The sequence below is a fragment of the Lepisma saccharinum genome, chromosome 20 (assembly GCF_977018435.1).
Source record: "Lepisma saccharinum chromosome 20, izLepSacc3.1, whole genome shotgun sequence".
Taxonomy (NCBI): Eukaryota; Metazoa; Arthropoda; class Insecta; order Zygentoma; family Lepismatidae; genus Lepisma; species Lepisma saccharinum.
This window is the reverse complement of record NC_139248.1, coordinates 30,674,422-30,695,271: the sequence shown is the minus strand read 5'-3', so window position 1 is coordinate 30,695,271 and position 20,850 is coordinate 30,674,422. Positions and strand designations below refer to the sequence as shown.

The following is a 20,850-nucleotide window of genomic DNA, read 5'->3' as shown; positions in this document are numbered from 1 at the left end:
TTGCAGATCTAATTTGCAAAAAATATACAAGCCCCTTAACAATAATTAAACCTATGAAGTTAAGAATTTGGTGGACAAGTTTTGACTTTGAATGGTTTTCGAGGAGGAGAGAAATCTACTACCTGTTTCTTGTCAGAAATATATCCACGATAATTCATCCGTTCAAATATCACTGGCATTTTAAGATATGGAGACGGAGTGCAAAACACTTCTTCCTTCTTACTGGGAATAATACATTAGAATCGATTAACGGTTTGATTTTGGTAGCACAGAGTAATCTTATGCTGAATATTGTAATTGCTTCTCCATCAAAAGAAAACGAGACTGAGATGGTACCTGGTGGAGATGATTCTCTTGTCCTGTACTCTTACTTCCCTTTCACCGAGTCCCAATGCAGAAAGGCTGAGGGAGCAGAAGTATTGGATATCTGGAGTAATGGGAGATTTCTTACAGGAAGAGATTTGTATCCAGACAAGGTGGAAAATATGCACAAGTGCCCAATTAAGCTAAAAGCGATTACTTACGAGTTATACTTTACTCCGAAGAGCAATTCTGAAAGCAATGACACTTATTCAGGTTTACATGGTGGCTTTGTTACGACAGCGATGGAAAAAGTTAACTTCACTTTGGAAACAAACAACATATACAACGAAATTTATTCGAACGGAATTATTTTTGAAAATGGAACTGTCACAGGAGACATTGCAGAAATTCGGAATGGAGTCGTAGATGGAAGCATAAAGTTCATTGGCAGTTCTCCTTATGGCATCTTGTGGTGTGAAGAGTTGCAGATTCAGCAGTTTATAGAATTTACATGGGTAGTTCCAAAATCTCGACTCTATCCTCAGTGGATGAGTTTGTACTTTGCATTCCAACCACCTCTGTGGATCCTCACGCTTCTGGTTTCACTGAGCCTGCTCATCTGGATGAGAGTGGCTGTTTCTTTGCTGCGTCGGTGGGAAAGGATCACATATCGGTTCCCTCTGCTTTCAGGTCTCTCGGCTTCAGTAGTCGGGTCTGTCCACGTTCCTCCCCCTCCTGCAGGCCCACTCAGATTTATCTTTGTACAGTGGATATTTTCTACTGTGATACTCGCTAGTCTTTACCAATCTTCATTGTTCGGTTTCATTACAAATCCTAAAGTTACGCCTCAGATAAACACCATAGAAGATGTTCTGAATATGAGACTATCTGTGGGAGGCGATAAGACAAGTAAACATGGTATAGGAACACTTAATGAGTCAATATACATGGAGATCTACGCAAACTGGGTCCTAGAGGATGACAATTTAAAAAGTTACAGAAGAGTTGTGAATGAAGGCGATTATTCATTTCTTACGTCCAACTTGTTTCCAGAGGTTCTCGCATATCGTTATCTGCTATTCGATAGTTACGGGAAACCTTTATTCCACGTAACATCCAGCAGATTGTTGAGCGCTCCTCAGGTGTTCCTCTTGCAGAGAGGTTCTCCTTTTCGGGACAAACTTCAGCACATAATCACCAGCTGCGTTGAAGCGGGTCTACCTCCAAAGTGGAAGAAGGACGCTGCTGAAAGGATGATCCTTGATGCTCTGAAGAGAATGAAGTTCCAGGAAAAGCCAGATGTCATTGTGATTCCTCTGGAGAATCTAATGGGAGCCTTCGCCCTACTCATATTGGGTCTAATTATCAGCACAGCAGTTTTTGCATTGGAAAACACACACAGGCATTTCACTAAATGGGTAAATTCGTTTTGGTTATTTTTACGTCAACGAAATGTGTAAGAAATTAGCATTGAAGAAGTAGAATGGTGGAGCGGTATTCACATGTATAGGACTATGTGCACTACATCGTCATAACATAACATTTCATCGTTTTGTTGACTTTGAATTTGCTTATAGTGGGATTTCTTAAAATTTTGTTTGAAGTCTACTTTATCCACAGATATGCTAATCGAGATTTATATTTAACCCTGGAACACTTGATTACAAACCGTTGATCCTACCGTTACGACATCCAGGAAGTCCTGAATATTTGTTTTGTACTATACCTTAGAGATAATGCCCTTGGTTGCAAGTGCAAATTAAGTTAAGCCTTTTAATTCTGATAGTCTACTGTTATTTCGAGAAGCAGCACGTAGTCAGTATGGCTTAACTTTTGCAACTTGTAATTCTACAGTTGTCATTAGATCGACTAGCTCTTCATCTGGACGGCTAGAGTATGCAAAACTTATATTTCTGCTATCGTATTGCTTTGAGCAAGAAAAAGATGCAAGACTTTTGGATATAATTCTGACTAAATAAACTCACTAATCGATTGTTGTCTTGGGCAAAAGAGACTTGCCTTGTGGAATAAGGCAGACAAAGTCGTATGTCCGTAGGACTTAACATTTCTTGGGGAATTTCTTGAACACTGTTTTATATTTTTGCCTAATTGTTAATATTAATGTACTTGAATGCAAGATCATATCTGTGGAATTTTCTTATATTAATTAAATATACGAATTATAATCGCTGGTGTGGAGCAAGACATGGAAGTTAAGTGAAATATTGTCAAGTGAATTCCCTTTTTACCTGAGAGGGGTCATTCTCTAGTATGAAGAAATTCTTAACTGAAGACTCGTGGTACAGAAATTATTCTAAATATTTAGTCCTGGAAAACACGTCTTCGTTCTCCTTCTTCGATGATACTTCGATGGCTTCCACGAAAGAACTGAATTCAATAAGGTTCTAAAGACACAAATTGTTATGAGTGGACATGTGATCCTAGCAGTCATATAAATTATCCAGACCAGCAGTTTTCCTCCGTTTGTGAGCGAAATGCAAAGGGTGAAGTCGTCATAATGCACCCAAATGTCAAACTTTCTTGGTGCTAATACAGGCAGAATTTTTTTTTTCCTCACAAAAAAATACCAATTTATAATAGCTTTTAAAGAATTAATAATATAAACATAATATTTTCTGAAAATTATATTTGAGGTGCATTGTCTATTTTAATGTATTTTCATCAAAATGAAGAGGACACTACAGAACACCATTACTTTTAACTGTTGTTATATTTCCTACCAAATGTTTTCTATCGTTCTTACACTGCTTTTGCCACCAAAAATGTACAGCGTGTTCCACAATTTTCTTTGCAACTTACAAGGACAATGAAACCGAAACCGCATAGGATAAATAACTATTGTTGAGTATTGAAATGCAAGTTCCAATATTAGTTGTTGTACTAATCAAAGTCCCACATGAACACCATGCGACCGGCCATATTCTATACATCATGTCCTCTGGACAGTGCTGAATATGAAGAACAAGGAATTTGAACATTCCATTCATCTTTCAAGAAAGGTTTCATCAAGGAACTCTGGGGCACAAAGTGCCTAGTATAGTGAGGGTTCACCATTAGATCTACAAAATATAAATAAGTAATTTTAAAAAAATAATGAAATACCATTACATTTAGAAAATATAAATAAGTAATAAAAAATAAATTAATTAAATAAAAGATTTTGTGTTCTCCTAATTGGAATATCAATGATGATAGCTAAATCCTCTGTTTCTTGAATCATTTTGTTTCTTTTCCTGTGATTCACTGTCTCCGAAGACACGGGTGGATGGTGAATATATTATTTACAGAAGAAACTCAGGTGGTATTTCCGGGATTGAAACCCATGCATTTCAAATCAACACATATTTGGATCTACTTCGCAAGCCCGTCTGGTGTAAGCGGCCTTTTTTCCCTCTAGAACTTTAAACAAGAGAGGCCTCCACACATGGTAGAGACGTTGATGGCGTACAGCAATATCTGGGTACAATTGTTTGAGATATGTATCGTAACTTCAAATAAATAGCATAGAAATATTTTATTATGTTCGTGCCAATGGAGAGTTGTTTTTTAAGATGTATCCACTTTCCTGTTATGAATTGAACCTTGAACTCTTGAAATAAGGGAGCAAGTTGAAGGGTGCAAGTTGACAGAAATAGACACACGTACACAATATCACACACATGCACACAGAGAACATACAAAGTGCTCATACTCGTATGAGTGTCAAGTAAAGTTTCGAGTTCATTCAGCGTTCCGTTTCAACCACACCCTTAACAGTGATTGTACTGCAAGAGAAATGTGTATTTTTAAAACGAAATCTTATGGTAACATTATGAAAATACCTAAAGTATTGCCAACTTTACAATGAACATTTTTGTGGAACAAACTTCACAACCTACAGGTGCTTGGCGTTATTACACATTTCCTTCAATTATTGGAAGAATTATCTGGGGAAAATGCAGATCGTAGAACCAGACTTAATAATTACAAACTGTTCTTGCATAATTTTGAAATTATTTTGAAAACAAGAGGGTCATACATCTTATAGCTTCCACTGAATTAAACTATGTAACTTGAAGTTGATGGAAGTGGTATTTGCATATTTTATATGATGTTGGTGGTAACAGTAAATGTTCTGTATCAAGACTGCCATATTATTTCATTCTTATAGAGATACCTCATCCCAAAACTATTAAAAATGCAATGCTAAACCAAACGTTAATGGTCTCGTGCTTGACAAACCACAAATATTTGATAACGTAGATGTATTTATCAAATAGCACGGACTGGAAATTAGGTGGGTGGCAGAAGTTATCGCTCTTGCCACGTCCGAGCTCAAAACCTTGTGTTCGGAGGTTTAAGAGAATGAAAGATCTTGCTGGTCTTTGTAATCCATGTGATACTCGAAAGGTCAGGGAAGACATAAAAGTGCCCCGGAGAGAGGTCGGTCTGACGCTCGAACTAGGCTACGCAACCCGGATGACGTTGCCACACAGTGCGCGGGAAGCAGCGACTTTTGTTCCGCTCTCGCTTTGCTTTCCCTATATGTGACACCAGGGGAATTCTGCCCAGCCGCCTATTTTCATGGCCTTGCGTTTAATGCTACAGCCATTGAGGGATTTAGCGAGGGGGGTACAGGGTCCATACTCCTTCAATTTAAGTGCATCCCCGATGGCGCAGTAATCAAGGTGTTTAAGGCTCGATACCCGATGGAGGCACATAGTGGTTCGGATCCCACTTTAAACTGTACGTCCAGTCTCGATTAACCTTTCTGTGCATAAAGTGGACTTAAAGCACCAAATCAATCAATCAATCAATCCTTTTATTTAAAAGGGTCCTGGGTTCGTTTCCAAGTTGAGGAATTGCGTACAGTGTTTCGGATACCACTCGGATGTTCCAGTCACGATTAGTTTATCTCACCTGAAATCTGACTGAAACAAATCCTCGTAACTATCGTTATGTGAATGTGATATACAGTATATTTGAGCCTATCTTTATTATCTGGGAATATCTGCATATTATATTATTATTGATAATTCGCTTATGCTTATGGACGTCGCCAGATACTTTAATGTTGTTGGGGTCAAACCTTTGTTATATATTAAAGAAGAAATAATAATAATGAGTATTATGAACTAAAAAAATAATTATTATTACTATTATTATATTCTTCGGGAGACTTTCCTATTATATCTTACAGCGACCATCCAGCACAACTGTTTGTCATTATTTTTGTAAACATTTCGTACAGTTAGTACTGGAATGTATAGCTGCGTTTCATGTGATGTCAGGATGCGTACAGTCGCCATGTTTGCGGGCAATTTTATTTGTCGTATGCATGGAAATATCAATTACGTAGTATTCGTATTCGTATTCGTTACATCTGCATCAACTCCACGTTTGTTATAAGTCAAGAATATATGTGTTAGTATCTTCCTGTCGCCCTTTTGAATTCCATACACTTACAAGACCTGGCCTCAATCATGGCTGCTCGAAGCGGCAATACAACAGTTTGTAACGTAGGTGAAACACGCCTATAATTATTACATTTATTGTTAACGTTTGAGAAAAGTCTTCGAAAGTATTGGGTCAATTTTAGTAACAATGTTTATGGACGTCCCACATAAAAAAAATATCTGAGCCTTTCCTCCACGTTACAATTTTTCAAGTTAACAATTTCATTGCCGTGAAGTAACTGTAAAAACGCCTCTTCATAACTTCCCTTTTGTTGAAAATAACTGTTACAGTTACTTTTAGAAGTAGCTAGTATAGCTGCAACTCTAATGCCTCAAAAATGTACATGTTACTTGTCACTCTGTTACTTGTTACTAGTTACTTCCAAATACTACAATGCAACACGTAGACACAATAACCCAAAAGAGAAAATGTCAAGTGATACTTGGTATTTACTTCCTGCGCATTGCTTTGTGCAAATGTTAAAAATGCATCAGCCGGATCAGTGAGGAATTAAACGTTTGGTGCTAGTAAAAAATCTTTGGAAGAAAACAAGAAATGTATACATTCAAAGTTTATCTGTGTGTGTGTGTGTGTGTGGGTGTGTGTGGGGGGGGGTGGTGTTGATCGTTTTTCTACCAACAAGCTCGGAAGTTAACGGGTCCTAATTTGGGGGGGAAGGGGGTATATTGAAGTCGATGTTCATCGTATAGAAGTTTTTAGTTTTTTAGGTCTACTTTATGCACAAATAGATAAATCGAGACTAAGACAAGACACCTACAGTGCAATCTGAACCACTATATGCAGACACCGAGTATGGATCCCAGAACCCTTTCACAAAAAGGCGATAGCGTTGCCACTGTGTCAATAGAAGCAGTGGCGACTCGTCACTTTTTCGGAGTGTAGGAAGAAATTATGGTAAACCGAGGAAGGTTTGAAAAATGCGTTCAATTACATTCACACGTATCGATTGTACTATCCTTTGCATTTAGAGTATTAGCTGCAGGCCTATGCTCAAGGTAGGGCAAGGGGCCCTTCCTTGCTCCTCACATTGAACTACGAAATATTTAAATGTGAACCTATAAAATCCGACGAAAATAACATTAACGATAGTTCAGATTTGTCAAGAATTCCGATTTTCTTCTCCCTCCCTATCGTCGAGTAGATTCACGATAACAAAAAGTGCTGATAAAACTTTGAAATTATGCAAAATGTTTCTAAATTCTGCTCAGATTTATTATTAACTACTTTTTTCGGGAAATTGTAATTCTGTGTCTACTCTTCTAGATTTTTTAATTTCCGTTACTTATTCTTAACAGTTATGTAATAGTATAAATCCCCCCCCCAAAATGTTTAAAATTGTGCAATAAACAACATGAGTTCAACATAGAACTTAAAAAGATTTGAGAAAATTTTTTACCTGCAAATTTCCACCGATTTCCTACCACAAAATCTCCTGACGAACTAAATCGGGCAGGATGAAGAAAATATAGAAGATGGATTGTGACATGGTTGTAGAAAAGCTTGCCGCTGGATCCGCATACTCCCTTTCGTTTGAAACATGTCCGCTGGTGAAGTAGGAATAATATTTGGACATAATATTATTTATATTTCCTGAAAACATATTCCATTGAATTCGATTTTTTCTCTCCCAGGGACTGGCGTTTGCAGATTTTACCATTATGTCAAAAGCAGGGTGCTAAGTGCCAACAAATATAAACTGTGCTTGGTTTAGTATCATTTTGCTGGGATTGGCAACGCTGATTGAGGAATAACTTGCTGGTTCCTCAGTCCTCGCCTATCTTTGCAACCTCGCCGCCCCTCCCTTCACTGCCCCTTCCACCCCTCACCCATCTGTCTGTAGGATGACGTCCGTGGTTCCTCAGCGACTGGCAGAAAGCCTGTGGTCATCGTCTTTCGGCTGCTGCTGGTGCGTGCGAAAGCAGTCAACTCTTGACAGTAGCTAATCTAGTCAATTGTACGTACATTTAGCTCATAATTGTATAACGCATTAGACTCCTAAAAAGTAGAGAACTCGAAATAAGTACAAATGAACTCTAGGAAGTTAGTCACTTCCTACATGGATGAATCGCCCCTTAATAGAAGGTCCAAACATTGTAGTATTTTCGTTAACTTTATTCTTCTTTTGCACTTTTTGACATTTTGGGGTTATTGGTCATTGTAGACCGTAGTCCTTTTCATTTATATTACTTTTCTTAGGTTTCATAATTTTGCATTTACTGCATTTTGTTCCTTCTTGGTCATTTATTGCTTTATAATGCTATTCTTCTCTCTCAAAAGTATACAACGGAGAGATAGTGTCATGGAGAGTCATGGAAAACTCAGTGAAGTTTGAAAATATATAGAAAAACTTGATAATTGAGGCAGTTTTTATAGTTACCAGTGTTTGGGTCGCAATAAATTACACTTTTCTCTTCAACTCATGTCTTAATGGGAGACATTCCACATATGAGTATCTTTATAGTCTGTTTGTTCAGTTATTTTTATCAGTGTCGAATATATTGATTCAATTGCAGTTTAACGCAAAAGCACCACATAAGAGTCTGGAAATTCATTTTAAAGTTTTCTGGAAAGCCTGTAAAAGTCAGGGCAAAGGAGAAAACCCACTTAAGTATTTCCACAAGTCTGTGGTGTCATTTATGAAAATTCAAGTTCGCATTGTAAGATCTATTCTAAAGGAATATCATAAGTATTTTTTTTAAAGCATGCCATTTTTATAATTACAGTAAACTCTTTTGGTAAGACTAAATTTTTTATCTTTCAGGCCCACTGGCGCGTATGTGCCTCGTCAACCTGCACAAGGTAAGTACATGTACATTCGACAATAACTATCAGGTGTTCAATAGCATTTGTACAACTGTCATAGTGCGAAGAAGTGTTAAGAATTTTCATTCGATAACTTTTTAAAAAACTTATTTCGGTTTTCTCTAGTTATAACCAGTGTGGTATTTGTAGGGGTGATGGGGGAATTCCCCCCTCTGGATACTTGTGTCCCCCTTTCTGCTTGATAAATTTTATCCCTGGGGAATGGTGTTTGGGGGAAAACAAGAAATTTTTGGCAATGTTTTCGGCCATTGTCATTCAATTGCAACATTTTCTGTCAGACAACTGGAAGCTCCATTTGGCGAACACAGATGTGGTATCAAGCGCTGCTCTATTCCTGGAACTGTCAAACAAGTGGCCAGGGTTGAAGATCACCTTCCATCTTTCACGGAATTTGGTAGGAAAATGCATGTGAAAGTTACAATTTAGTTGCCACGTGACTCGAACTTGTCACCTCAGAACATCTCAATTTGTATGAGTGGAACAATAGTACACGAAGATAGCCTACATGGAATTTTTGACGCAAGCGCAATAGACCTTTACGAAGTCATTTTTTAAAGAACAATGTGCTTTTTTTAAAAAATAATGAGTTAGATTTTTTTGTGAAGCTAGAATGTTAGTGGAAAAAGTGAGCATTCCGAGTTCCAGACTCTGCTATATCAGGAATCTGCCTTCAAAATGAACGAAATCTGATAAAGCTGGTGGCAGTAAAGGCTGTGTTGATCAAAGGATCGGTTTTGAAAATTTGCAAGTGCATCTACACAAGAAGGATGTAGTAGTAAAGTGTTGAGTTCCTTTGTTTGTTGCCCATGAGAGCAACAATGGATAATTACGTGGCCATGGATGGCTTGATGTATCTAGTGATGAACTTGCATATACATTATCTTTCACTGCCAACCTAACAAATTTTCAGAATTAACAAGCTAATAGAATTTGTGTTAAGCTCCTGGGTCCTGAGATGCAAGTTAATGAGTAATTTTTATGATTTCACAAATGTAACGGTAAATTAGCAAAGTAGCCTTGGGCGCTATTTTTATGTGGTAGAACACTTTCTGATTCTGCCTCCCCCCAAACGTTATGCCCAAGTTTGATTCAGATCCCCAAAAGTTAGATCCCAGACTAGATTTCTGACGATGGATGTCAAAATCACACTTTAAAAACTGTAGGCAAAATCCCGATAAGCTGTTCTGATCATAAAGTGCATTTGGCCATTTCATTCTGTCAAGATACAAATTTACATCGGCAATTTTTCATCAATTATTAAAATTATGTTTTGTTCAAAGCTTCTTTTTAAAAGTTCAGTGACATAAAATGAAGTGTGGAGTGACCCCATTTACCAATTAAAATTGTCACCTTGTAGTAAAGTGGTCCCGGGTTCGATACCCGGTGGAGGCACAGAGTGGTTCGATTCCCACTTTAAAACTGTAGGTCCAGTCCCGATTAGCCTTACTGTGCATAAAGTTGGACTAAAACACCAAATCAACCAATCACATAATATTATATATATATACCGGTACAGGGTGTTTCAGAGCGACCCAGACACTACCTTCTCCTCGAGAACGGAAGATCGTGTCAAGTTGAAACAAAAAAATGCACCACAAAGTTGAGCCCAAAGAATAAGTAGAAAGTATTTGCAACAGCCCGAAAGCCACCTTTCGTGGTTTTAGTTGGGGGCACATGCCCCGTTCGTGCGATTTTCAAATGGGAAGGGTATGTTTGGAATGCAGATTCGGAAAGTTGGGGGAAAAATACGATTGTCATATGAAACATTTGTCTGTACCACTTACCGTTTTCCGTGTAGAAAATGGTTTTGCAAAACAGGGAAGGTGAGCCAAATCGAGTATACCGAGCTTAACAATTAAGATAAGCGCAGCACCATAACAGTTTCGGAAAATGCAAGACACAAGCTTTCCAGCGATATGCCACATGATGACTGCGGGACTAAAAAAGGATGAAACTGCGTGACCCAAAAAAGGAGATCTAAAGTTAGGGAAGAACTCGAAAATTTCAAATGGCAAGGAAGGTCGAGTAATACATCGTTTTAAAGGTCACAGAAAACGTGAAAAGGATGCGAACATGATTTTGTAATCCACTGACCGGTTTCAAAATGGCGACAAAAACAGTTCCGAACCCTGAAGTTGGTGTTCCAAAGTGAGGAATTACGTACGTAAATAGCAAAACACAAATACTGGACAGAGTACATGAGATCCTGTACAAACAATTATGGTAATGGGTCCGCTCTTGAAACACCGTACTACTCTAAGCTTTGAGCTGCAACTTAGACCGCCCTTCACACTTTCTCCAGGCTTAGGACTGGCAACGAATGGTTTACTGTCACGCACAATATGGAATTCGTTGGCGTGTTTAACGGCTGCTTCGCCAACGAAAAAGGTCCTTTTCTCACAATTGATTGCTAAACCATTGTTTGACAAGAGAAATAGGCCTAACTGAAATGATGATAAGAAAAACGAAAGAGTAATCAGAAACCAATGAACAACGAAAACGAGAAGAATAGGTAAAGAACCCAGTGTGATGCACATTTACCAACTTACAGTAGATGTTCGAAATGTCTTCCTTCAGTCTCAATGCATTTCTACACACGGACACTGAAATCATTCTGTGCTGCAATAACGTTTGCCTCACTAATCTGCCTGCATGGAGCAACTATGCGCTCGATCATGTCGTCCCTCGTTGTAGGGCGATTTTGGTAAACGATTTCTTTCAGTCGTTCCCAGAGGTAATAATCTAAACATGTTACGTCTAGTGACCTAGGAGGCCAGGGCACAGGCCAACCTCTAACTACTCAACGACCACGAAACATTGCATTCACCTGATTCCTCGCTGTCAGCTCAAAATGTGCTGGGCAGCCATCTTGTTGTAGCCACATGTGTGTTCTGATGTGTAAGGGGACGTCTTCGAAAAGACTGGGCAATTGTTCTTGCAGAAATGTGCGGTACACAGCATCCGTAAGCCTCGCTTGAAAAAAATGATGTCCAATTTTATTCGTCCGCCGATGATTCCACACCACACATTCACAGACCATCTACGTTGATGATCAACCTCTTGCATCCACCGTGGGTTTTCGGCGGCCCAGTAATGCATGTTGTGCCGATTTACCTGACCATCACTGTAGCCTCGTCAGACCACAACATTTAGTCAAAGAATCGAACATTTGCATTCACTTGAGCTTGAGACCACATGCAAAAGTCTAGCCTGCTTTGAAAATCAGTTCCGTGTAGCTCTTGATGCAAGGACACGTGGTACGGATGAAATCTGTGATCCTTTAAGGTCCTTCTCACTGTACTTGCGCTGACACCAGAATCACGAGCAACTTGCCTGATACTTACGTCAGGATTGAGATGGAAGGCTGCAAGTACACCAGCAGACCTGTCATCTCGAACAGGCCGAGCAATGCGTTCATGTTTATGACTGCTAGAAGGCTGAACATTGCCCCTTCTGCGTACACGATCGGCAAGGTTGCGAAAAACATGTCTTGAACGATGTTCCCGATCCGGATACCTTGCAGCATACACACGAGCAGCAGCAGAACTATTTAGTTGACACTCACCCAACACCATGAGCATATCAAATGCTTCTTCGTTCGTGAAAGGCATTATTAGTTCTTCTTCTTTTCTGGCACTACAGCCCATCACAGGCCTTGGCCTCCTTCAGAATCTTCCGCCATCCATCTCTATCCAGCGCCTTCCTTCTCCAACTCCTAACTCCCAGCATACTTAGGTCCTCTTCTACCGAATCAACCCACCTTAAAGGTGGTCTTCCTACTTTTCTCCTGCCCTCCATATGCATAAACGTTATCTTTTTGCACCTCGAGTTATCTGGCATTCGGTATATATGTCCTAGCCACCTTAACCGTATTAGTTTAATTTCCTTCACAATATCTATATCTTGGTAGAGTTGATATAGTTCATTATTGTATCTTCTTCTCCAAAATCCGTTTTCACATATAGGACCATAGATCCTGCGCAGGATCTTCCTTTCAAAACTTCCGATCATTGTCTCAGCATTCTTAGTTATAATCCATGATTCACATCCATACATTAAAATAGGTCTTATTAACGTTTTGTATAGCTTAACTTTTGTTTTCCTTCTGATATACCGGGACTTCATATGTTTTCCAAGTCCAAAGTAACTTCTATTTGCCATACTTATTCTGTGTTGAATCTCTGTCAGAGAATCTCCTTTTTCTGTTATATACACACCAAGATATTTAAATTCCTGTACTCTCTCGAAGGAGAGCCCGTTAACTTCAAGATGTGTAGTACTAGTATGCACCTTGGTTATTTCCATATATTTTGTTTTAGCAGCATTTACTGCAAGCCCCATTTTTTGTGCTGCTGTAAGGAGATTAGCTACAGCTTCACGCAATGCTCTTGTTGTTCTAGCTATTATAACCACATCATCTGCATATGCCATCATTTGCACTGACTTGTTTATTATAGTTCCTCTAGTGTCTATGCCTGATTCTCTGACAGCCTTTTCTAGTGCAATATTGAATAGCATACATGACAGGGCATCTCCTTGACGCAATCCTTGTTTTGTTTCGAATTCTTGAGATAGCTGATTTCTTATTTGTACTCTACATCGCACTTTTTTTAGAGTCTCTTCTACTAGATTTACTAATTTCTGTGGGATGTTGAATTCCCTCATGGCTTCAATCAGCTCGTTCCTTCGTATGGTATCATACGCAGATTTAAAATCTATATAGAGGTGATATGTATTTATTCCAAATTCTTTTGTCTTTGCGCATATCTGTCTAATTGTATGTATGTGGTCTGAGGTCGATTTTCCCTCTCTAAAGCCACATTGGTAGTCACCTATTATTTTGTTTACATACGGGGAGAGCCTTCGGAAAAGTATATTAGAGAGAATTTTGTATCCGGTGTTAAGTTTGCTGATGCCTCTATAGTTTTCTGTTTGTAGGCGATCCCCCTTCTTATATATGGGGTATATTATTAGTTCACATTCAACAATTTGCCACTGCGAATTAAGTACAGGAATGCATACTACCCGCGAGGAATGCACTGTAGAACGTCCTGAGGTACAACACAATGCCTTCGACGATGCAACCACTTGTAACAGACAACGGTGAATGAGGCCAAAATTGGAGGGGCGTATTCGCGTTATCAGTGGAAGCACACTGGAACCGACTGCTATGCAGGAGAGCTCGTCACACCTCGACCCGTGGTACTTTCCGATTGCCTTTGTTGAACCGGGCAGTGGGAACAGCGTACGTGCAGTCAAATGGAACTGGACGCACCGGCAATTGGCGTACTTTGTAATTTGTCAACTCGGCCAGCATGCTGTGTAATGTACTGCAGTCTACCCAACACGTGGGCTTATGCTTATTCGCACTCGTACACAATGGACCTGAAGTTCTACTCATTGTATGTTGTACACTCACAGAGGCTTGTACTAATACGAAACCGCAAACCTCTCACCCGGACGTTCAGTACACTGACGTTACATGTGACGGGTGGCATGGTCTGACAATATAGCGAACCAGTAACCATTTAGAAACCTTGTTCCGCTAGCATTCTTTGTACACGATCTCATGTACTCTGTCCAGTGTTTGTGTTTTGCTATTTACGTACGTAATTCCTCACTTTGGAACACCAACTTTAGGGATCGGAATTGTTTTGGTCGCCATTTTGAAACCGGTCAGTGGATTACAAAATCATGTTCGCATCCTTTTCACGTTTTCTGTGACCTTTAAAACGAGGTATTGCTCGACCCCCCCCCTGGGCATTTGAAATTTTCGAGTGCTTCCCTAACTTCAGATCCCCTTTTTTGGGTCACGCAGTTTCATCCTTTTTTAGTCCCACAGTCATCATATGGCATATCGTTGGAAAGCTTGAGTCCTGCATTTTCCGAAACTGTTATGGTGCTGCACATATCTTAATTATTAAGCTCGGTATACTCGATTTGGCTCACCTTCCTTTTTTGAATAACCATTTTCTACACGGAAAACGGCAGGTGGTACAGACAAATGTTTCATATGACAATCGAATTTTTGCCCCGTCTTTCCGAACCTGAATTCCAAACATACCCTTCCCATTTGAAAATCACACGAACGGGGCATGTGCCCCCCACTAAAAAAAACACAAAGGGTGGCTTTCGGGCTGTTGCAAATATTTTCTACGGATTCTTTGGGCCCAACTTAGTGGTGCATTTTTTTTGTTTCAACTTGATACGATCTCCCGTTCTCGAGAAAAAGGTAGTGTCTGGGTCGCTCTGAAACACCCTGTATAATATATATATATATTGCATATAGGTATATTATATCGGGTCACGCACCAATATATGAGCATTATCTCATGCTGTCTCTAGAGTCGGTAGAATTTCTCCCCATCTGGGAATTTCTTAAATAACACACTGATTATAAAACACTCCTGTGCTTAGGAATGCTATATTTACAAGCGAAACTACTATGTGTGCAATTTTGGACAATATGCTAACATTCAGTGCACCTACTAAAGTTAGTGCGGATTGGTTACGAGTTGTAGCAAATTATATGTGTACATCGCTCCTGTATGTGGACCAAAACGTTGTCTACTTTGTGCATTAATTAAATTAAATTCGATGACATCTATACACAAATTACGATAAGCATTTGTACGCGGACCGAAAAACATCACGAAGAGCCTATTTATAGAATAGAGAGGAATAGCGTAGGCAACACCTTAAGTTGTAAATACTGTCCCATTTAATACCCATAGGTTTGCCTGGAAAGTATAAATTTTGTTTTACTTAATGTTTGTTTACGTAAATGTTAGGTATATCTCCAGAAAAATTGATAATTAGGTGTTTTCTTTTATCCGAAAAAACTTCCAAACTAATGGAATGGGCGAGGACAAAGCAAACTATTGAAGGTGGCAGCTCCCCTGTTGTGTCCTCACGCTTTTAATGGGCAATTGTTCTCCCATTCAAATACATGGGAAACTTGATGCGGAACGTGCTGCTATTACATTAAATTGCATGTTTAATTTCATCTTAACCTCAGAAATTATGTCGGAACAGATACATGAATAATCAGTGCTGTGAAACTAAGAATTTTAATAAGACGATCATCAACAACAGAAAAGACATGGACACTTAAAAATGCCTTAAAATTTGCATAGCACCTGTTTACGTCCCTTGTAATTTTCACAATTTAAGTGGTTTTTTTCTTGTGAATCTGGTAAAGAATAATACATGATAATTCCACGTAACTGTGCTTTTATTTTTATAGTTGTTGTTACTAACTGACTCATTTTTTTTACGTGATATCATACTTTTCCTCATGGCTAGTAAATCCGGTTCTCTGTTTTATACATACACATTTATCGAGAAGAATAGTTATTACAAAATAATATTTTGTTTCATATCTCGCAATCTCTTCCGCTTTGTTATTTACAGGAATTATAATTTTAAAATTGTTGTAACCAAAGGGAAAAAAACGAAAATACGAGGGGAAAATGTCTGCTTAATACAAAGAAAACATACGTTAATATTAAATTAACGGATAGGGCATAGTGTCATAGTGTATTATAATAAATATATAATGCGCTTACGCACTTAATACATTTTTCTTATAATTTGGAGAGTTTTTCCGAACCGTACTTCCCCCGTTGAATTACATATACTCGCAACAAGAAAGAAACATAAAACGTAGTGTAAAAATTAAATTTTTTGTCTTATCGTGTCATTCTATAGAATGATGGGATCAGAACTAGTCACTTCGCAATTAATTGCTGGGTGATGTAGCCTATTCGTCATTCATCCTCGATGATGAGAGCATTCGTCATGAATATGACGAGTTAACGCTTGGCAGTGCGAAAGGTACAAATAAGATTTAGGAACTTAACAACTAGAAAAGACAATGGTTACTCGTTGGGTTTTATGAACCTTTGAACCTAAATCATGGCTGGGTTTAGGATAGTTACCTGTCTATCTGACGAATAAAGATAATTTCGAGTAATAAAAATAAAGTAATTCCTCTGTTGGCTTCGTTACAGGTTGACCAGCGTGTCGTCTCACTTTGGCTCCACTCCTTCCCTAAGCTCTTCTCTCTCCTCTATCCCAATCCAAAAGTCAGTCCTTCTCAGTTTGTCTCACCTCTATATTCCCCAGGCCATGCCGAATCGTGATTTTAATTGCAACTATGCAAACCGCTGACTCCATAAGCAGATGGAACTTCCTATTTCCTGAATACCTCAGGAGGTTTGCATAGCACAACACTGTGCATTATTTACATGCCTCAGAGGTTGAGACAACTCAGATAAACAAGTGAATGCCCTGGTCAACATGAAGCATTCAGAGAGGCTTTTAAAATAAAATATAATCTTATGGATTGATACGTTATCGACTCACGGCAGCTAGGGACGACCCAAATTACGTCACGTTTAGTGCTCTTTGTTCATAAACATACCATATTTAGACCGTTAATGCTTAGATTCAGGAGAATGTAATTTTCGGTGACTTATGAATTCCTACATAATCGTAAAAGTTTGCTAAACACATTTTTGCTATATTTACACGAGAAATTCTTACCTTCGCTTAAAAAAACGTTTTAATAGCCATCTTATCGCGCTCCAAAGTAAAGTTTAGAATAACCAGATTAAGAATGAAATTCTTTAGGGACGCAACAGGTGTGGCGCCTCTAGAGGAAAAGTTTTAGCAATGAACAGCCCTGCTGTAAAGCTCCTTCCGAGGCCTTTGAAGTTAAAAAAGTGAACGAGATGGGAAGTAAATATCTGAAAACATGCTCTCTAGTTTTATTCAATCCGAACTTACATCGATATTTTGAAATAATGATTTTCAAAATGTTGCACAGTGATTTGCTAGTGTGGTCATGTAGTTCATATTTTTTTTAAAAAAGAATAAGGATTCTTGTATCAGTTCCAAGATTTTTAAAGGTAAAAGTTGATATCTCGTGATTACCTACAAAATTAAACCGATACAAAGATGAAAGTTGGTGGGCTGATGTACCAAGTCATACTGCAATAGAATATTTAATATCTCGAGAGGTCTGTCTGCTAATGCGAGTCAAACACTTGACAGTAACAGTCGACATTGTTCTTAGCTACAGCTAAAAAATTAAATATAAGATACATCGTGGAGTAAAAACTGATAAAATAATAATTTGGTAACATACATTTGTTAGCTACATATGCTATTTAGAAATCTACGAGGAATACAAATACATAATGTATAAAATGAAATTCGATACAATTGTTAATTTATCCTATTTCAAAAACTATGTAAAAACCTTCCTACATTTTCGAAATTAACTTTCTAATCTTCAAAGACGTGAATTATTCATTATTTTAGTTAAGAAACGTGTTCATTTATCAACAATTTTTAACCTTATCAAGCCCTTATAATGCACATCAAGAGCGATTTTATATCTATTGAATACATTAACAAGTTTTATGAAATAAATTTATAGCATGATGCTGATGATCGCCTTGTCGTACACTATGTGTGAGATTTCCATCTTTCGAGAATTTCCGTGTGATATTAAGTTCCATTTCCTCACAAGTTTGCACGACTTGACAGATGTACAGTGTCCGAAAAGTCACCTATATTTCACAGTACATATTACACCTATGCATACAGGGTGGCCAGAATTAAAGTTACCCAACTCAGAGCCCTCTGTAGCCTGTTTGAGGCATCGTAATTTGGTGAATCCACTATGCAGACCATGGGGAAGAGGATGGCGATAAAAAAATAGTTCAATTTTCCGCCACCAGGTTGGAATGTGGTGCTGTAATAATGAAAATTGAAAAACATAAGTCAGGTGTACAAATCTTTATTGTTTGTTTCTGCCAGTACAGCAGTGTTCAATAAACTCGCAGTGCAGCTGCACTATTACTACCATTCTGATAAAACAACTTCACCAGCAATGCACGTTCTATCTTATTTAATGGCATGGTGATCACTTCCGAACTTTTGTTCAGCACTCACGTTAAGTGATTTAGCTGAGTTATTAATTAGAAATTTAAAGTTGCGAGAAAATAATCTCTAGTTTATTGCAAGATTGCAAGGTAAAGACAAATCCATAACCAATTGGAGCAGTTTAAATCATTATTACAACCCATCATGAAAGTACAGCGCCACATTTCAACCTGGTGGCGAAAAATTGAACTATTTTCTTTTTATCGCCATCCTCTTCCCCATGATCTGCATAGTGGATTCACCAAATTTTAAGGTTCTATAATGCCTCAAACAGGCTACAGAGGGCTCTGAATTGGGTAACTTTCATTCTGGCGACCCGGTACATAACATATTTATTTATCTCTTATAACATACGAATCTTACTTATTTACATTATAACATACTTGTGAACTTTACATTACGTTACAGTGCATCGTTTGCCCCGTGTATTGTCCTTCGTGCACCCACACACACGTCACTAGCTGTTCCTCACCACTGTAACTATCGGTCACATCAGCCTTGGCGCTGATATATTGACATACGAACTGGAGCGAGCGTTCTATGTGGCCTTGAGAGCAGGGATGCCAACCACGAAAATGAAATCATTCCCAAGAAACAGAATACAGACTAATGATGAATAGATTCTCTCGGACTATCGACCAGGTGAGTTGTGGAAAATATCCCAAGCTTTCGAGAGCTAACATCACTCTCATCTTCAGGGTTGAAGTGAAGTGTTACTTCAGAATGCAGACGTTGAAATTGAAGTCTTATTTCAGAATACAGACTAATTTTCAACAGAATACATGCAAGTACACGGGGACTACTCGAAAACTGAACAGAGTGTGGTTTTCTTTAATTGACAAGGATAACTCAACGTTAGGTACATTTGAGAAATTAATGTCAAATATAAAATTATATTATTGTTCAGAATATGCATACACCAAGTTCTGTCCGAGTTTACAAAGAAGCACGGTTATTCACCAAACGCATCTACAACTTACATTAGGAATGATTTATCTTTCAAATTCGCATATTTGTGTGTTTTAGCTTTCATTTGATTCATATACAGTTGCGGTTACGACATAATGATCATCGTAAAAATTGTCATATGTAATAGGGTTTTACCTTCCCGTTGTTCTTATAATTTCGGAAAACATTGTAACACCCATAACTCTGCAAAGTATTGCGTTTCTTCGCTTTCAAATATGTTAATTTCGACTTAAAAAATATATAAGCTTTATGATGGTGAAAATTCCGGATAATAAAGTAGGGAGTAGTGCATACGAGCGGAAGATACGATCAAAATCAAAAACTGTGTAAATATATTCAAGGCTCCGAGTTGTTTATTTTTTTCTTGTTTGTTTGTTTACTTATTTTAAATCCACTTCATGTAGAGGCAGACGAAACGGGAAGTACAGTTTAAAGTCTGATTGAAACCACAATGTACCTCCACAGGGCGTCGAATCCGGGACCTCTCGATTACATGGCCACAAGGTCAAAGTTTGAACTAGAGATAAATTGCTTTTGGCAAACTTGACTCTTTCGTAATTTAACGCCTGATCCGACACCCATATTACACCGTTTAAAAAAGTTATAAATAATGCTCTAACTCACTCTTTTCCATATAAATATCGTGAAGCTACCGTAAATGATTCTTCCACAACTATTCTTTCATTTTTATCCAGGCAGTGATTTCTTGAAGTCCTTTTACTGCATAAGAGGTCATGAGGCTCACCTGGTCTGAAAAATAAAGGAGGCCGGAGCGTGGTATTGATCCTACCACTTCCAGTATGATCAATATCAAGAATATGTGCTGCACGTGGGACAGCTTCATCTTTAACATTTCTATCAGTGTTCAACGTGAATAGAATTCAGAAAATGTAAGAAATGGAAGTTTATTTCCAGTGGCGAAGCGTGACATTTTTACGTAGTCATCGCAAGATTTGTCGAACGTCAGGGTCGATCTTTTAACAGAGAGAGAGAGAGAGTGAGAGTGTAATAGCATATACCACAGACCTTACGAGTACAAGAGACTTGATTTTATCCCATACGATGAGAATTATTATGTAAATATGATACAAACTGAAATGCAAAAACCTTATTTGTCACTTTTAAAGGTAAGAACCTTCATGGTCCGCCTCCAGTTGTTGTTTTCATAAAGAAAAGCAGATTTCATATCGTTCAATATGTGTTTTTCCTCTTAACAAGTGGAAATAGCAGACGCAGTGGCGTGCCCATTCCTCAATTCCAAATTTTGCCATCTTTTCCTACCTGTCACGATCCTTCTTCTTCTTCTTTTAAAGAATATTGATC

The 20,850-nt window shown here is 38.3% G+C and overlaps 1 protein-coding gene across 1 annotated transcript; it reads left to right on the top strand.

The window, feature by feature from the left end:
• Positions 1 to 329: 329 nt before the first annotated feature.
• LOC146003408 (uncharacterized) lies at positions 330 to 1,763 on the top strand. Its single transcript, XM_083141691.1, has one exon. The coding sequence runs from the start codon at positions 330 to 332 to the stop codon at positions 1,761 to 1,763; it is 1,434 nt and encodes a 477-aa protein (XP_082997817.1).
• Positions 1,764 to 20,850: the final 19,087 nt, after the last annotated feature.

What these genes read in the sequence shown, in the direction of transcription:
- LOC146003408 (XM_083141691.1), top strand. Translation starts at nt 330, where the DNA reads ATGGTACCTGGTGGAGATGATTCTCTTGTCCTGTACTCTTACTTCCCT.